Source organism: Podarcis erhardii (genome assembly GCF_964252035.2).
Source record: "Podarcis erhardii genome assembly, chromosome: 13".
NCBI classification, from domain to species: domain Eukaryota; kingdom Metazoa; phylum Chordata; class Lepidosauria; order Squamata; family Lacertidae; genus Podarcis; species Podarcis erhardii.
Window position 1 is genome coordinate 7440601 of NC_138502.1, and position 18319 is coordinate 7458919.

The window sequence follows — 18319 nt, forward strand, 5'->3', positions numbered from 1 at the left end:
TCACAGTATAAGTGGATTCTGCACCTTCTTTCCTAAGGCTTTCCGTAAAGCCTCCTTGACTTCATTGTTCCTGATGGTGTATATGAAAGGATTTAGCACTGGAGTGATCACAGTGTTCAGCACAGAGATGGCTTTGTTGAGGCTGAAAGATGAGTGTTTGGCAGAAGGTCTTAAGTAGATAAAAAGGACTGCCCCGTACAGGATGCTGACCACAGTCAGGTGGGAGGCACAGGTGGAGAAGGCCCTCCGTTGTCCGCTGGCTGATGGGATGCGCAGAATCGTGGTGATGATGAAGATGTAAGATACCACCGTTAGCATCAGGGAGCCCAGGATCACAGCCACAGCAATCAGGAAGCCGAGGGCTTCAATAAGATGCGTGTCTCCACCAGCGATCTTCAACATGGGCCCAATATCACAATAGAAATGGTTGACAACATTGGAGCCACAGAAGGGAAGCCTTACGACCAGCACTGTCTGCAAAAGGATGGTGCAGAAGCCCCCTAGCCATGTAACCAGCGAAAGTTGAAGGCAGACATTGGAGGTCATGATGGTGGTGTACCTGAGTGGCTGACAGATGGCTAAATACCTATCAAAGGACATGACCGTAAGGATGTAAAACTCCGTGATGCCAAAGAGGAAGTGGAAGTAGGACTGGGCCATGCAACAATAGAAGCAGATGGTGGTCTTTGCCGACAGGAGGTTGGTCAACATCATGGGAACAACGGCAGTGGTGTACCACATCTCCAGGAAAGAGAGGTTGCTAAGGAAGAAGTACATGGGTGTGATGGGATAATGAGCTGCTTGTGCGTAAAGCTTGATCCCTCTGGGGTTTGGTTGGTCATCCCAACCTAGGCACTAACGGAGCTCCCCAAAGCATGACTCCGTTAGTCGCTGGTAGAATCTGACAGTGGGCGTCTACGGAACCTACGCCAACATAAAAGCTGTTTGACAGACATGCGCTTTCGTGACTCTCTGCGTGACAGTTTCCGGCGCAGGGTGGGAGTTCCTAACGGGGGTCTTGTTACCTCTTCGCTGTCGTCACTGGAAGTATCCCAGAGCCTCCCCTCCGCTGTGACTCCTGCACTCCCCCTGCTGGTTCCTTCTGCTGCAGATTCTCTCCTATTCTCATGGAACTTATCCACCACCTCTCTCTCCGATGGCAGTTCCCTGACATCCACCTCCCCCCCAGGGCCCCCTTCACCCCCTCCCGCCTCCTCTCCCACTGGCGGTGAGGACGGAAAGCCCCTGAAGGAACTCTCCTCGTCGTCCGAGGATTCAAACACTTCTAGCCACGGCGTACCGTCTCTCTCCCCGTCTTCCTCTTCTTCGTCTGAGTCGGCTTCCTCACCCACCCCTGACTCAGGGAACCCTTCAAACTCTCCTTCCTCATCGGTGGTACCAAAGTGTTCCCTTCTAAATCGTGCCACGGGTTGCGGTTTTCTTGGGAAACGCTGATGAAATGTTTCTATTAAAACCTCGTCATTGACTACCTCTGCTGGTACCCAAGTGTTTTCCGACTCTACTTCCCCCTCCCATTCTACCAGATATTCCACCTGATTCCCCTTCCACCTGGAATCAATGATTCCTGCCACGTTCATGTCGCGCTCTCTCTCTTCTATCACGGGCGTTTGGGTGGCCTCTCTCTCATGCTCCCCCCACTCACGTCCCTCTCGGTACGGCGACAGTAATGACCTGTGAAATACTGGGTGTAACTTCATGTGACTGGGCAGCCTGAGTTTGAATGCTACTGGGTTGACCTGCTGTATGACCTCAAAGGGTCCCAATCTTTTGGGTCTCAATTTCTTACACCCTCCTTTGAACGGTAGTCCTTGGGTGGATAACCACACCCGGTCCCCCACCCTTATGGTTTCACCTTCCCTCCTATTTTTGTCTGCTTGCTTCTTATATTCTTCCTTGGCTTTCTCTAAGTTAAGTTGAAGCTGACGGTGGATCGCTTCCATCTCTTCAAAAAAATATTCCGCCGCCGGCACGCTCCACCTCTCCCCTCCCTCTCCTGGGAATGCCCGGGGGTGACACCCATAATTTGCCAGAAAGGGACTCATCCCTGTGGACACGTTCTCTGCGTTGTTGTAGGCAAATTCTGCTAGAGGTAACTTATCCACCCAATCATTTTCTCTGTCTTTTACATAACACCTCAGGTATTGTTGTAAAATCCCATTTGCCCTTTCCGCTTGCCCATTGGTTTCTGGGTGCCGAGCAGTTGAGAAATTGAGTTCTACGTGTAATAAGCTCATCAGTTTCCTCCAGAACCTGGAAGTAAATTGTTTCCCTCTGTCGCTCAAAACCCTCAAGGGGGCGCCATGCAACCTAAAAATATGTTCTACAAACAACTTGGCGGTTTCCTCCGCTGTGACTGCATGTGAACAAGCTATAAAATGACACATCTTGGTTAATAGATCTACCACCACCATGACAGCTGTTTTGCCTTTGGATTTTGGCAGGTCCGTCATAAAATCTATGGATACTGCCTCCCATGGCCTTTCGGGCGTGGGTAAGGGTTGTAATAGCCCCGCTGGCGCCACCCTCTCTCCTTTTGCTCGCTGGCACCTGACGCAACCCCTGACATATTCCCGTACGTCCTCCCTCACCTTGGGCCACCAAAACTCCCTGGTAACCAACCACATGGTTTTGTGCTGTCCAAAATGTCCCGCGGTGGGGCTGTCATGCAACTGCTTGAGTACTCTGCCCCTCAGTTCCCCGTCGGGTATGTACAGTGCCCCTTTGTAATACAACGCCCCGTTCTTTTCTTCAAACCCCCCTGTGTTCTCCTCTGCCCTCCGGAGCTCTCTGAGTTTCCCTTGGGCGTATTCATCGTTCTCAGTACCCTCTATCAGTTCCCTCTGCCCCACCAATGCCGCCCCACACACCCAGCGGTCTTCAGGGATTACATGCCTTGCCTCGGGCGCTCCCTCCCCCTCTAAGTACTCAGGTTTCCTGGAAAGAGCGTCCGCCCTCACGTTCTCGGATCCGGGCACGTAACGAATCTCAAAGTGGAATTTGGAGAACTCCTGGGCCCATCGTACTTGTCTCTGGTTCAGCACTCGGGCTGTTCTCCAATATTCCAGATTTTTGTGGTCAGTTCGGACTTGAACCTTGTGCTGCGCCCCAATCAGCAAGTGCCGCCATTTCCGGAAGGCTTCATGAATGGCGAGCAGTTCTCGGTCGTATACTGTGTAGTTCCTCTCGGATTTGTTCAACTTCCGCGAGAAGAATGCACACGGTCTCCATTCAGACGTATCTTTTCCCGGCTGGAGAAGAACGGCCCCCACCGCTCGGTCTGACGCGTCAGTCTCCACTCTCATTGGTTGTTGTAGATCCACATGCAACAGTTGCTCTTCCGACGCAAACGCCTGCTTTAAGCGTTCGAACGCCCGCTGCGCTTCTTCCGTCCAAACAAATTTCTTTTTGCTACTAAGACAATCCGTGATAGGCGCTGTCAAATGGGCAAAGTTCTTGATGAACTTCCTATAGAAGTTTCCGAAGCCCAGGAACCTTTGCACGTCCTTCTTGGTCTTTGGTGTTTTCCATTCCAGTACCGCTTGAACCTTGCTGGGATCCATGGCCAACCCCTTGTCAGACAACCGGTACCCCAGGAATTCCACCTCCCTGGTATGAAACTGACACTTCTCCAGTTTCACCCACAGCCGATTTTCTCGCAACTTGCTCAGTACCTCTCTTACATCTCGCACATGCTGCTCCTCATTCGCTGAGTACACCAGGACGTCATCTAAGAACGCTACGCAGTTCTTGTAGAGCAGTGGCCCCAGGACGTGATTCATGAATGATTGAAAGCAGGCGGAGCCCGCTTGTAATCCGAAAGGCATAACTAAATACTCAAAAGCCCCCAAGGGGGTGAACATAGTGGTCTTCCACTCATCCCCCTTTCTCACACGTATCAAGTTATATGCCCCCCTAAGGTCCAGCTTGGTAAAAATTTTCCCTTTTCTCACCTGTGTCAGAATGTCATCAATTCTAGGCATAGGGAAAGTCACTGGTTCTGACACTGCATTTAGGCTTCTGAAGTCACATACAAGCCTCGGTTTGCCCGTGTGTTTTTTGTCCACAAAGAACACTGGGCTGCCCCCCACCGCTCGTGACTCTCTGATGAAACCTCGCTTGAGATTCTTGTCAATGAACTCCCTTAACTCCTGCATTTCACTGTCTGACATTGCATACAGCTTGCCCACTGGCAATTGTGCTCCTGGGAGTAAGTTAATTTGACAGTCAAAGGGTCTGTGCGGGGGCAGTCTATCTGCTTCCTTTTCGCTAAAGACGTCAATCAAGTCAGCATATTGTGGTGGCACCTTGCCCTTGCCCATCACTTCCACCCCTGCTAGAGTGGCCCTGGCCCCTGCCTGAACCTCTCCCTCTTTGCAGTGTTCTAGGCAATGTGCTGATCCAAAGGAAACCACTCTCTGATGCCAGCCTACTAGAGGATCGTGTAGTGCTAGCCAGCTCATTCCCAAAATAATGGGAGCTCCTCCCAAAGTGGCTACGTTAAACGCTATCAGTTCTGTGTGTCTTGCCACCCTCATTACCATTGGAACAGTCTGCTGGCTCACTTCTCCTCCCAACAGTTCCCTCCCATCAATCGTGGTAACCTGCAAAGGCTTACTTAATGGGATAGTCTGTATCTGGTGTTCAGCTGCAAACTCCTTACTCATGAAATTACAGGAGCTGCCTGAATCCAATAGCGCTTTTATCTTTAGTGGGTGTCCATTGGACAGTTCCAGCAACACCTCTATCACAAGCGCTGGTCTTGGAGGTTCCGGCGTGGGCACATTCACTTCTCCTCTGCCTGACTGCGGTGCCCTGATGCTGGCAGCCAGGCGTTGGCTTTTACTTGCTCGCTGCTTGTTTCTCCTTCCTCCTTCCCCCCAACAGTTCCCGCCATTCCTTGCCATTCCTTCCTTTGCGGACAGACTCTGGCAAAGTGACCTGGCTGTTGGCAGAGATAACATCTCTTGGCGCCCTTCCCCTCCTTCTTCCGCCCTTCACTGGTGTTTGAAACTGCGCGCGCGCGCGCTGTTCCAATTTCCATCGGCTCTGCTGGCGGGAAAGGCTGCTCCGGAATCTCTGGACTGCGGAAATCCTTCCAACGTTCCCCTTTTCCTTCCCGCTTTTCCAAAGCCCTTGCCTCCTGGCGCGCTCCTATGGACAGCGCTGATTTAGTCAGATGATCCATAGACTCCGCCCTGGGCGCCCGGGAAAGTTCATCTTTCACTGCCGGAGAGAGCCCTTCTTCAAACAGCATTTGAATAGGTTCACTCGCAAGGTCCCACCCCAGTCTATGAATCAGCATGCTGAACTCAGTCCAGTACTCACGTACAGATCGGCTCCCCTGTTTACACGCCATTAACTGCCTCCGCACCACCCCTTGCTCAATCTCACTGGAAAACATCAAGTCCATGGCGCGAAAAAACTTCATAGTGTCCTTTAAGATTTCATTATTGGCTGCCATCAGGGGCCGCACCCAGTCCCTCGCCCCTCCCTCTAGATGGCCGATCACGTACGCCACTCTAGAGTTCTCATCAGGGAAGTCATCAAACAGTAGGTTAAGAGCATATTGCATCTCTGTCCTAAAGGCTTGATAGTTCCTGGGATCCCCCCCAAATTTCTGCACCAATCCAGGCACCTTTCTGGCAAGTGGGGTGGGTTTCCCTTTATCCGCATCTTGAGCCCTCCTCTCCTCGAGCCTCGCCGTTTGCAGCGCGAGCTGGACCTCCAACGCCCTGTACCTGTCTTCCAGGCTTGGACCTCCTCCAGCCCCAGCTCCTGCACCTCCGGTTCCAGCTGGTTCGCTCATGATGCCCTCTGCTTGCACAAGCTGCTTTCAGAGACTGTCAGATTGCTGTGATGGGATAATGAGCTGCTTGTGCGTAAAGCTTGATCCCTCTGGGGTTTGGTTGGTCATCCCAACCTAGGCACTAACGGAGCTCCCCAAAGCATGACTCCGTTAGTCGCTGGTAGAATCTGACAGTGGGCGTCTACGGAACCTACGCCAACATAAAAGCTGTTTGACAGACATGCGCTTTCGTGACTCTCTGCGTGACAGTTTCCGGCGCAGGGTGGGAGTTCCTAACGGGGGTCTTGTTACCTCTTCGCTGTCGTCACTGGAAGTATCCCAGAGCCTCCCCTCCGCTGTGACTCCTGCACTCCCCCTGCTGGTTCCTTCTGCTGCAGATTCTCTCCTATTCTCATGGAACTTATCCACCACCTCTCTCTCCGATGGCAGTTCCCTGACAATGGGCTTCTGGAGCCGACGGTCCACTCTCACCATGACAATAATGAGACCATTCCCTGCAACTGACAAAATGTAGAGCAGGAGGACCACGAGGAACAAGGTGATGTTCATTCCCCAAATATGTGGGAATCCAAGCAAGATGAACTCTGACACTCTTGTGCAATTGGTCAAATCCATAACTGGGCTCACCAAGATTGATAAGAGAGAGGTGATGGAAACTTTAAAAATTATTATTTGGATATTCAATTCGTCCTGCACTAAAATGGAGAGCAGAATACATTTTCTCTTCTTATTTCATTGAATTTCCCATATCCCCGTGTTATTTTAATGGGTTTAGCTAAAGCATGTCTATCCCACTCTTTAGCAAAATAAAAACATAAAAAGAGGCTCCCACAGGTTCATGCAAGATCAGGCGGAAGATAGTCTATTTCTTCACACAATCTAAAATTCAAGACACACAAAGAACTGGGGATAAGGAGTGAGAAGTGAAAAATCAAGGTCAGAGACCTGTTTTTAAAGTTACTAGGATAGAAATAGGTTCAGTAGCCTGATGGGAATGCCTGCTGCCAGGTGACAGTATTTCAGCAGAGGCAATAAGACACACCTAGTTCTCTTCCTTCCCTCTGTAGGCTGATGGAATTTATTGGAAGGAAATACTGGCATTAGAAATGGAGACTGAATTTGGTTTAGTTTGGATTTTTAGAACGTAACTGAATCCAAACTTGCATCCAGGATTTTTGGCTTTGTTCTCAAGCCACATTTGTGGAAATTCCTCCCGAGGGAGATACATCTGTGCTGGCTTTGAAATGAGCTATGAAACCCTATTCTAGACTTCTTCTTTCAGTCGAGATGCAATGCTGCATGCTTTTAATTACTTTCATTGCTGTTTTTCTTTTAACACATTGACTTTAACATGCTCCTTCCTATTGATCTTACATTTATTTTATATGAGTGTGGTTCTGGCCCGCCTGTACAGTCGTACCATGTTTTGTGACCGGGATCCGTTGGCCGAAAAGGACACAGGGCAAAGTGTCACATCTGCACACATGCGTGGAGCACGATTTAGCGCTTCTGCACATGCACGAGCAGAAAACCCAGAAGTAACCCATTCTGGTACTTCTGGGTTTGCTGTGGACATTCACCAGAATGGAAGCTAGACGAGGCAGACGTTCACGGAGGTATTACTGTACAATGTTTTAACTTAACTTAACTGCTCATTTAAAATCACTGTATATATTGGAATTATGTTTTTACCAACCTCCATTTTTCTTATGGACTGCCTTGTGGAAGCTTTGGCCTTGAAAAGGCAGCCACAGAATATTTAAAATAAATGAACAATGTAGCTCTTGAAAACATTTTTAATTTAAACACTTATACGTTCCAGGAGTGGGGAACCAATGAGCCTTCAAATGTTGCTGGACATCATTTCCCATCATCTCTGATCATAAGCCATGCTGATTGGGGGCTGATGTGATCTGAAGACCAAAAACAGCTGGAGAGTTGCAGGTGGTCCTCTCTTGTTTTAAAAGTACCATTTACATGCATTAGTTAATAGCTACTAGCTGCACTGGCTGTATTCCTCTTCTGCTGTTGGAGGCAGTATGCCTCTGAATGCCACTTGCTGTCAGGGACCCAGCACTGAGGAGAAATGGTGGGAGACTCCCCCTCCCCTGCTCCTGATCAACATCCTGAAGCTTCCCAGGAGCAGGAGGACAGTATAGATCTGGACCAGTGGTTTGCAGAAGGGCATAGTTCAGAAGGCAGAAGCTGGGAAATTCTGGATGGAGAAGAAGCACTGGGGGGGGGGGGGAGAGAGAGATTAACTGTCTCTGGAAAGCATCCATCTGCTCAGCCCAAGGTTAAGAAGAACAGTTAAGGTGCCTGCACAGAAGCACAGTGGTTACGAGCTTAGGTTGCAAGACGCAGTAGTGATGTGCGTGACTAGGGAGGAAGTGGGTGGGACCCTTAATTGGGAGCACCTTCATTCCTAGGAAATGGATTCTTTGTTCTCTCTCTGAGTTCATTAAAGTTTCTAACTGGTGAGGAGACTCCTTTTCCTTTGTTCTTCTTATCTCCTGTCAAAGGGGGAGGGGAGGAAGCCAATTCCCTGAAGCCTGACACTTGCTGGGGGTCACAGGTGGGGATAGAGCTGCTGTTGCACTTAGATCATGCTCATGGGCTTCCTATAAGGGGCATCTGGTGGTCACTATGAGAAGAGGATGCTGGACTCTATGGGCCTTTGGTGAGATCCAGCTGGGCACCCATACAAGTTTCTACATATATTAACCACTATAGCTATGTTGTACTTCTAATATTCCTCTGAATACAAAGTGGCAAGAGTTCTCATAATGGGTGGCGGAGTGAGACAAGAAGCCCCCAGTAAAACACACAAAAATTATATCTACTTTCTGCTTCGATCAACACAATTTTGAAAAGAAAGCACAGATGAAGTCAGCGGGGAAGTGAGAAGAGAGGGAGAGGTTTGTTGTTGTTTTTAGCAGAATACAGATTCTTTTAGCAGAATAAACATTTCAAATAAGTGCTGCTTTCAGCTCTAGGTTTGTAGAATCTGAGAAATGATACAAAGCAAGGCAAGAGGGTGCTTCTGCAGGAAATGAACGCATGACTGAAAACTAATGAGTATTTGCTTTAAGACTACAAAGCGTATTTTCTAAAAAGGGGTGGGTGGGGGATTATATACTCACATTATAGCTATTGGATCCATCACAAATGTGCCAATAGTGCATGTTCAGGGCAACAATCAGATAGCCAATTATATGTTTTTGCCAGTCATATTCCAAACGTATCATCCTACTGAAACAAAATCCTATGGATTTTCTTCTTCAGAAGTCTTGGAGTTTTATCCAGCTGCCATTCTATGCTGTCCTTTCCCTTAGTGTCAGCTACATAGCTATATCTGTTCTGATCGATCTCCTGTCTCTATCTACCAGCCCTGCTGAAGATTGCCTAGAGATTATTGCTCCCCAGACCTGCAAAGCGTGTGTTGAAACATCAAGATGCACAATGCTGTGTCTGCAATTTGGTGTATGTGTATGTGTTTAAATTTATCTGCACTGTTTAAAAACTTTCTCACAAATTATACAGTGCAAATGAGGAGCTATCTATGGATCTTCTGCGTAATGTTTTTGGATTCGCTCTCTAATGATAAGCCCTGTAATTTCCCATAAGGGAAATCAACATTCTGCATTACAAATAGTTTTGAATTCACCTAACTAAGAAATAATTTGCTTTTGAATTAAGCACTTATTTCTTAACTAGCTGTTGCACTCAGGTCCTGCTTCTGGTCTTCCCCATGGCATCTGATTGGCTACTGTAAGAACCAGATGCTGGACTAGATGGGCAATGGCCTGATCCAGCAGGATTCTCATATGTTCTCAGGACTTCTTCATAGCCCTTAAAGAATGTGAAAGGCACAGCAGGCTTAATTCCATATTCCATATTATTACAACATCTAAAGCCAATGTAATGGTTCCTTGCCTATTAACATTATAAATGTTGAAGCTACAGACTGCTCAATCTGTAATGGACTGGATTAGGCATACAGTGGTACCTTGGGATGCGAATGGGATCCGTTCCGGAGCCCCGTTCGCATCCTGAATAGAACGTAAGATGCGACAAGGCGTCTGCACGTGCAAGGGTCTCGTTTCGCCGCTTCCACGCATGTGTGTGATGTCATTTTGACTGTCTGCGCATGCGTAAGTGGCAAAACCCGGAAGTAACACACTCTGCTACTTCTGGGTCACTGCGGAGCGCAACCCGAAAGCGCTCAACCTGAAGCGTATTTATCCCGAGGTATGACTGTATTGGGAGGGTAGGCTTTTCAAATGAAATCAATGTATTACAAGTGAGATCCGCAGTAGGATATTGCAGAATTCAAAGTTCCAGTCAGCCAGCCATGCTCTTTTCTGAAATACACCATTCCATGATCCCCCGAAAGGTTTTCTCTCTGTAACATCATGGAAAAGTACAAATGTTGCTGGACTACAACTCCCATCATCCTTGCACATTGGCTGTTATGACTGGGACTCGAGTTGGGTTTTAGAGTCTAACAGCATCTAGAGGGCCACAGATTCCTCACCCCAGCTATAATAAGATAGTGTGGCCAGGAAGACAAAGTTTTCTTTTATTAAATGATTTCTAAACAGCTTTTCATCTCCAAAGAAGAAATACCATAGGGATTTCCACAATACCAATGCATAATAATGAAGTCAAATGTGCTTTAAAATAAGCCTTAGGAAGTAAGACCTTTGCAGTTTCTAAGCTCTAAGCACATCACTGCCATGTAGGGAATGAGACACAAGTTGAAAAATGATCTCACTCCTGGGCTACTGTAGCCAACCTTTGAACCTTATACAGCCATGAAACCTGTGCAAAATATTGTGAAGGAAAGTTTTGTTTCTGCACATCACCCTAGAATGTTCAGTTCACCATGAGTTCATGAAAACATTGCATTCTGACTTGTTCTTAGTCTGACCTGTTCTTAGTGCTTGGTTGACCACATCTACAGATGAATGCCATATATTAATCACCGAGTAATTGTTTAAGTCTTGCTATATAAATCACTAGTTATAGTTTAATAAGGAGGTTTTCACGCCTGTCCAATTCTGTGTTCCCTTTCCCACCCTTTAATCTATTGATGATTAATATCTATATGTAACCTTTGCTTTGTACTTGTGTTAACCAATCAGCAACAAGCACATATGTACCAATGCTGTAATATTCAATAAAAGGAACTCCCCAAGACATGCTCGAGAGATGCCTCCCATATGACACCCACCACTCGTCTGTCATTTATTTCAACCCAACAATATTGCATGATTGAATTCTTGCTTCCATACATTACTTTGAAAGGAAATTCCAGGAAAAAATACATGAGAAAATGTAGACTTTTAGAATATGTGACGGATGACAAATAAAGAATTCAATTCTTTATGGAACATCAACACATGTGGGCCTGGCTGACTCAACATTACCTGATCCAACCTTCAGCTTTGGGTGTTTCTGATTGGAAATCACAAAGGGGCACAGCCCTAGAGACAGAATCCCAGAACTTTTGGAGAAGGTGAAATAACTTTTCATTAGTGTTATATGATTCATAAGAAGGGCTTTGCAGGGTGTAGATGAAATATCCCTTTCATGTGTGAATCAGAAGTGCAATTAGACTATCAATGAAATATCTTTTACAGGGAAAGTTGGTTAGATCTCCTTTAAGGTGGGCACTGTTGAAGGAAGCATGGTTTTACCTCTGCCCTTGGTTCTTTACCTAAGCAAAGAAAAGAAAAGAAAATCAACACCCTTCCATGTACAGCTTTGGGGAGGGGGCAGGTATTGTGGACACAGAGTTTGTTATAGAGGCACATCAACAATGTTTGTTGTGGTGGTGATGTTGATTTCCTTCTGCATCTCCAACATCATTGACAGCAGAGGGCCTTCTCCACCTGTGCCTCCCATCTCATTGTGGTCAGCATCTTGTATGGAGCAGTCCTTTTCATCTACTTAAGACCTACTGTCACAAGAGGTTCATTCAAGGTGGGAAAGTTGTGTCTGTACTGAACATGATAGTTGCCCCAGTGTTGAACACTTTCATATACACCATCAGGAACAATGAGGTCAAAGATGCTTCACAAAAAGCATTAAGGAGGAAGACCTTTGCACTTCATAAATTATGAGCATCTTTGACCACATAACAAGTAAGTCTGGAACCCCCAAAGAACAGTGTTTGTAAGTCCTCCCAGACTTGGTGGCAGCCTAAGAATAACACATTGACTTGGGTGTTCTGCAGAAGAGAAGGCCGTCCCTCAAATTACTGGTTTGTGGTGGTATTAATATGCAATGAAATAAAATAATGTTGATGATTGGATGAAATCTTTGCCTCCATTCTCACTGCTGTCTGGGTACATGTGTAGATCCATAGTACTTTAAACATACACATACTTTTATTTATGAGCTGCCCTCCATGTATTCTGTGGTGTCTTTATAGCAGTTAATGATCTGATTCAAAACAAAACAAATTCCTTCCAGTAGCACCTTAAAGACCAACTAAGTCAGTTCTTGGTATGAGCTTTCGTGTGCATGCACACTTCTTCAGAAGATATCAGTCTGTACCTGTGCAAGTTTCTTGGTGAGGTTGATGGACTTCCATTTCATGCGGCTCAATGTGGTGCCTTCCATAGTTCCAGTTACAGATAGGTAGCCGTGTTGGTCTGCCATAGTCAAAACAAAACAAATTCCTTCCAGTAGCACCTTAAAGACCAACTAAGTCAGTTCTTGGTATGAGCTTTCGTGTGCATGCACACTTCTTCAGAAGATATCAGTCTGTACCTGTGCAAGTTTCTTGGTGAGGTTGATGGACTTCCATTTCATGTGGCTCAATGTGGTGCCTTCCATAGTTCCAGTTACAGATAGGTAGCCGTGTTGGTCTGCCATAGTCAAAACAAAACAAATTCCTTCCAGTAGCACCTTAAAGACCAACTAAGTCAGTTCTTGGTATGAGCTTTCGTGTGCATGCACACGAAAGCTCATACCAAGAACTGACTTAGTTGGTCTTTAAGGTGCTACTGGAAGGAATTTGTTTTGTTTTGACTATGGCAGACCAACACGGCTACCTATCTGTAACTGATCTGATTCAAACATATATAACTCATTTTATTGAACTGAAATGTTGTTGTTGTTGTTTAGTCGTTTAGTCGTGTCCGACTCTTCGTGACCCCATGGACCAGAGCATGCCAGGCACTTCTGTCTTCCACTGCCTCCCGCAGTTTGATCAGACTCATGTTTGTAGCTTCGAGAACACTGTCCAACCATCTCGTCCTCTGTCGTCCCCTTCTCCTTATGCCCTCCATCTTTCCCAACATCAGGGTCTTTTCCAGGGAGTGTTATCTTCTCATGAGGTGGCCAAAGTATTGGAGCCACAGCTTCATGATCTGTCCTTCCAGTGAGCACTCAGGTCTAATTTCCTTAAGAATGGATGTGTTTGATCTTCTTGCAGTCCATGGGACTATCAAGAGTCTCCTCCAGCACCATAATTCAAAAGCATCAATTCTTTGGCGATCAGCCTTCTTTATGGTCCAGCTCTCACTTCCATACATCACTACTGGTGATGAACTGAAATATGCACAAGCTTTATGCCCTTTCTCTCCATATTGTTAGTGAGCTGGATTAATCCAGGAAGTCTTCCATTAACCACAGTCTCCAGTTATATACGAACCAAAAGGCTAGGTTCACCAGGATCAGGGCAAACCAAGATTTAAACCAATTCTAAACCATAGTTTAAGATCCTAGCTTATTCTGAATCTTATAATGATTATTTATTGGTTTATTGGTTCAGATGGAACAGTTAACTATGGTTAATGGAAGACTTCCTGGGTTAATCTCAGCACACAAAGAGACGAGGAATGAAGAAGTAGCATGAGGATGAAGAATGAAATATTTCAGAGAAACTTGGATTAAAGTGAGATTTGAACTGTGTCACTGGGCCAACGACCTGTCAAAAGTAGTTCACCCATAGTGAAAATTGGAATAGGATGTCGTATACCTGAAGTTAAGAAAAACAAGTTATAGGATTGCAAATATTTGTTTAAGCTGAAGAAGTGCTTCATCAGTTGCGTGCATTTATTGAATTCTGCTTCCCTCTCTTGCTTTCTTGTCTACATACTCCATACATAATGTCTATATATATATACATTAAGAAAGAGAGAAATGCATGTGTTTGTTAAGTGGATGAAGCCATGACACTGGGAGGATAAATGAGTTAAACATGATGCTCAAATAATTAAAGAATGAGGGCCATGAAATGTCCCCATCCTATACCTAACATTCTCTCTCTGCTCTTCTCTCTCACACACCTGGCACAACTACAACTGTTTCAAACATTAATCATTAGTACTGCTTCTCAGTTTCATATGTCTGCACTTAGAATGAAACTCAAAACCTAAAAGTCTTGGTACTTCCCAATACATCTGAAACTGTCACCTGCTCTTTCCTAGTGGCAAAATAGCAGTCTGATACCTTTGCTTTACAGAATAAAATATGTTTCCTTATTAAATAATTGAGGATTTTTTTAAAAAAATGACCATCATAAATGGTGACCAGCATTTACATCTCATGGTTATCCCTACCTGAAGCCCTTCCTTTAATAATTAGATTATGTCTGTGAAACTGGAAAGCCATGAAGGGATGAGAAACATCTAGACCTGCCAGTATTGGACTCCAACTCCCATCATCCCCAGACCATCATGATGAGAGCTAAAGTCCAGCAACATCTGGAAGGACATGGATTTGCCATCTCTGGAATAATAATAATAATAATAATAATAATAATAATAATAATAATATTCTGCAAGTCTAGTTGATGGACATGAAATGTTCTGTCGCTCTAGGACAGACACAAGAAAGTAGAATAATTGGGCATCTAAAAGCCCCACAAACCAGCACCCCATAGCTACCCATCCCAAATGTCACAGAGCATGCCAGTCACTAAATCACACAGTTCAAAGTTGGATTTAACTCTTTATCAGCAAAAACATAATCTCCACAGGGAAACATCCATGAATTTGAATAAACTGCTGTATGTATGAATGCAATCTAACCCACACGTTATGGTAAAAGCTTTGTTTGGATCAGAGCTCACTTAGATGCAAGGTTAAAGCTTACGCTGCCATAAAATGTCTTGTATAAAATAATAATAATAATAATAATAATAATAATAATAATAATAATAATAATAATTTATTTATACCCCGCCCATCTGGCTGGGCTTCCCCAGCCACTCTGGGCGGCTTCCAAAAAAATATATTAAAATACTGTACTACATCAAACATTAAAAGCCTCCCTAAACAGGGCCGCCTTCAGATGTCTTCTAAAAGTCTGGTAGTTGTTGTTCTCTTTGACATCTAGTGGGAGGGCATTCCACAGGGAGGGCGCCACTACCGAGAAAGCCCTCTGCCTGGTTCCCTGTAACTTGGCTTGGTGAGGGAACCGCCAGAAGGCACTCGGTGCTGGACCTCAGTGTATCAACAAACTGTAGTGTTTTTTGCACACTAACATGGCTCCCACCACTGTTGTTTTGTGGGATATCTTTGGGAGAAGAAAAACCTAAGGCAGAGTTGCCATATGTCTGGAATTTCCCAGACATATCCAGAATACTGTGGTTGGTAGCAGTGTCTGGGCGGAAATCAGCAAAATGTCCCAGGAAATCCGGACATTTCGCAATTCATGTCAGCAGTGTAATTTCTGCTGATTTTCCATAAAAAATAGCTTAAAACATCATTTTTTAATGTGATTTGGCAGAAAAAAGCTCATCAGTGTTTGAAATATGGCAACCCTATCTAAGGAGTAAACCCTACACAATTCTGGAGTGGAGTCCTTAGATCAGGCATGGCCAAACTTGGTCCTCCAGCTGTTTTGGAACTACAACTCCCATTATCCCTATCAGGACCAGTGGTCAGGAATGATGAGAATTGTAGTCCCAAAGCAGCTGGATGATCAGGTTTGGCCATGCCTGCCCTAGGGGGTTGGATGGTGCCTTGTACGCCTCCTTCTGGCAACTCCTGAAGCCAAGCTGGTGCCAAACGTATTGCTCTACTTTCCCTTTGGACCACATCAGCCAGGCTGAGGGGGTGGTCTTGTCTGGGCAGCTCAGAACCTCCATACACACTGTCCAGGCTTGCACTCCAGGAATGTCACTTTGGTGCTGCTAATATATTGGTTTGACTTCACCCTCAGAGGCTCACTCCATTGTCTCTTGAAACAGATGGATGCCAACAAGATAATATTTTCAGTTACTATTATATGCAATTTATCATTAGACTATCATGATCAACTTTATTGTGTCAAGGTAATAAATTATTACAACTACAGATATTTCCCCAAAAGGAACAGGTGCCTGATTAAGAAGAAAAAAACCTGTTAAAACTGTCCAAAGTTAAACCTATTTCTGAACTAGGCATATTTCACCAAGAAACCAAAACTACCTTCTCCTCACCAGTCCCTGAATAACGGTAATTTGTATCTCTGCTTTCTCATAACTTCATTATCTCAACCAGTTTGTTCTTGATGGAGCTTTCAAATGACATGCAGTGGCCACTACTGAAATACCCAGGTGTCAGGATTCTGAGAAATACCTAGACAAAAATATTTCAGAGGTGATAACATGAGCCAACGTCCACTAACCACAAATGTGCTAATCAGGGTATTTCTTTTGTACATGTGTGTTGAGTTTTTAGCAATGCTTTCTGACACTGTAATGAAAGTTGAGGTTTAAGCTTCGAAAGAGGTTTGTGAGAATCCCAGTTGTACAAGTTGCGTTCTCAAGCACCACCCTTTTAAAAAAAGAAATAGACAATAGAATGATACATTGGGAAAATAAACCTACTGTTTGGTATTAGGCCCCAACTGCAATATTCGTTAAATGGTCATGGCTTCCTCAGAGAATCATGGCAATTGTCATTTATTAAGGGTACACTGAGTTGTTAGGAGACCCATATTCTCCTTCCTTGGAACACAACAATTCCCAGAGTCCCCTGGGCAGAAGGATTGGTTGTTAAACCACTCTGGAAATTTTAGCTGAGTGTTGTAGCTGGTGCAATAAAGCTGGATGTTGTAAGATTAAGGACAGATAAAAGTATTTTTTCACAGTTAAACTATGGAACCTGTTTCCACATGAGGCAGTGATAGTGACAATAGTAGTAACAGTAGTAGTAGTGGTAGTAGTAGTAGTAGTAGTAGTAGTAGTAATAGCAGCAACAACTTATTATTTATACCCTGTCCATTTGACTGGGTTTTTCCAGCCACTCTGGGCAGCTCCCAACAGAATATTAAAAACACGATAAAGTGTGTTCCCGCTCATGGAGAGCACAGGTTGCGGGCGGGGCTGACAAGACACCTCACTGTTACTAGGCAAATGGTTTGGCCATCCTTTAAGCAGGGGTGGGCTGTTACTGGGGAAATCTAGGATGTTGATTGACAGCCATATTTGTTAAATACAATGCTCGAAGCGAGGAACTTCCTCTTTTCGCTGCTTACTTCGGATCAACTGGAGCACTTGGACCGTCTGGAGGACAGTGGAGTTCTTCTCATTGTCTGGTTACATTTCTTTATTTCCCCCTTCTCTTTAATCCTCTCTAGTCCCTTAATTAATTTAATTCCACCCCTTTTCCTTTCCTCTTTGATTTCCCACCCCACCCCTTACCCTGACATTTGGGAAGATTCTCCATGTACCTGTGAGCACTGCCTGTGCATAATCCTCCTTGGCTTGCCTTTTCCAATAGAGAGAGAGCCCCCATTAGGGGCTTTCTTTTGCAGAAAGGTTTCCCTCATTTTGACTGTTTGTTAATTGTGGGGCTAGTCAGGACTGTTCCCAGCTTAGCTGGAATCACTTTCTTTTTTCGTATCCCCAAAGGTGGCTTTATTTTGGGTGTGTGCAGCAGTGTTGGCCGAATTTTTATCTAGCCTTGGGCAGGAGCACCATTTTGAGCTTCCTTTAATATTGCAATGAGTCAAAGATTTTTAAGAGCAGAAGCAGTGAGGCCTACATTCAGGCCTAAGCCTGCTACAGTTAGCAGTAAATTGTGAAGTCTCTGTGACATGTGACTCATTCTCTCTCTAAGAATGTATCTTTTGATTGCAGGCTCAGTTGCTATTGTATATTTGGGGCAGACAGAGTGGAGCCAGTGTCTCTGTGCCTCCAATGACTATGAGCACTCTGTGTATGTTCTTTAACTATGCTGTTTCTGAACAAGTTTATTTTCTTCAAGTTTGTTTTGCCCTGATAGTGGCTCCCACCTTTTTAGAGATGATTTGTGGCTTAGTGGCTAGAGTACAGGACTAGGTCCTGGGAGACAGGGTTCATTTCCCCCTCTTAGCCATTGTTATAACAAAACAAACTGCTCCTTTTGGACTATTCTGTTGCTGGGTAGTTGAGCCCATTTGTGATTTCATCGCTCCCCCCCCCAAAAAAAAAAGAAGAAGAAAGGAAATGAAAAGAAATTTGGGGTTCTTGAGGAGGTGCTTCCCTCTAAAAGGGCAAGCAGTGGA

General features: G+C 45.1%; 1 protein-coding gene across 1 annotated transcript; it reads right to left on the reverse strand.

The window, feature by feature from the left end:
* LOC309328531 (olfactory receptor 6X1-like) lies at positions 1-17499 on the reverse strand (the record flags this gene model as incomplete). Its single annotated transcript, XM_081838527.1, has 2 exons — positions 1-848; positions 17475-17499. The coding sequence occupies 2 exons, from the start codon at positions 17497-17499 to the stop codon at positions 1-3; spliced, it is 873 nt and encodes a 290-aa protein (XP_081694653.1).
* Positions 17500-18319: the final 820 nt, after the last annotated feature.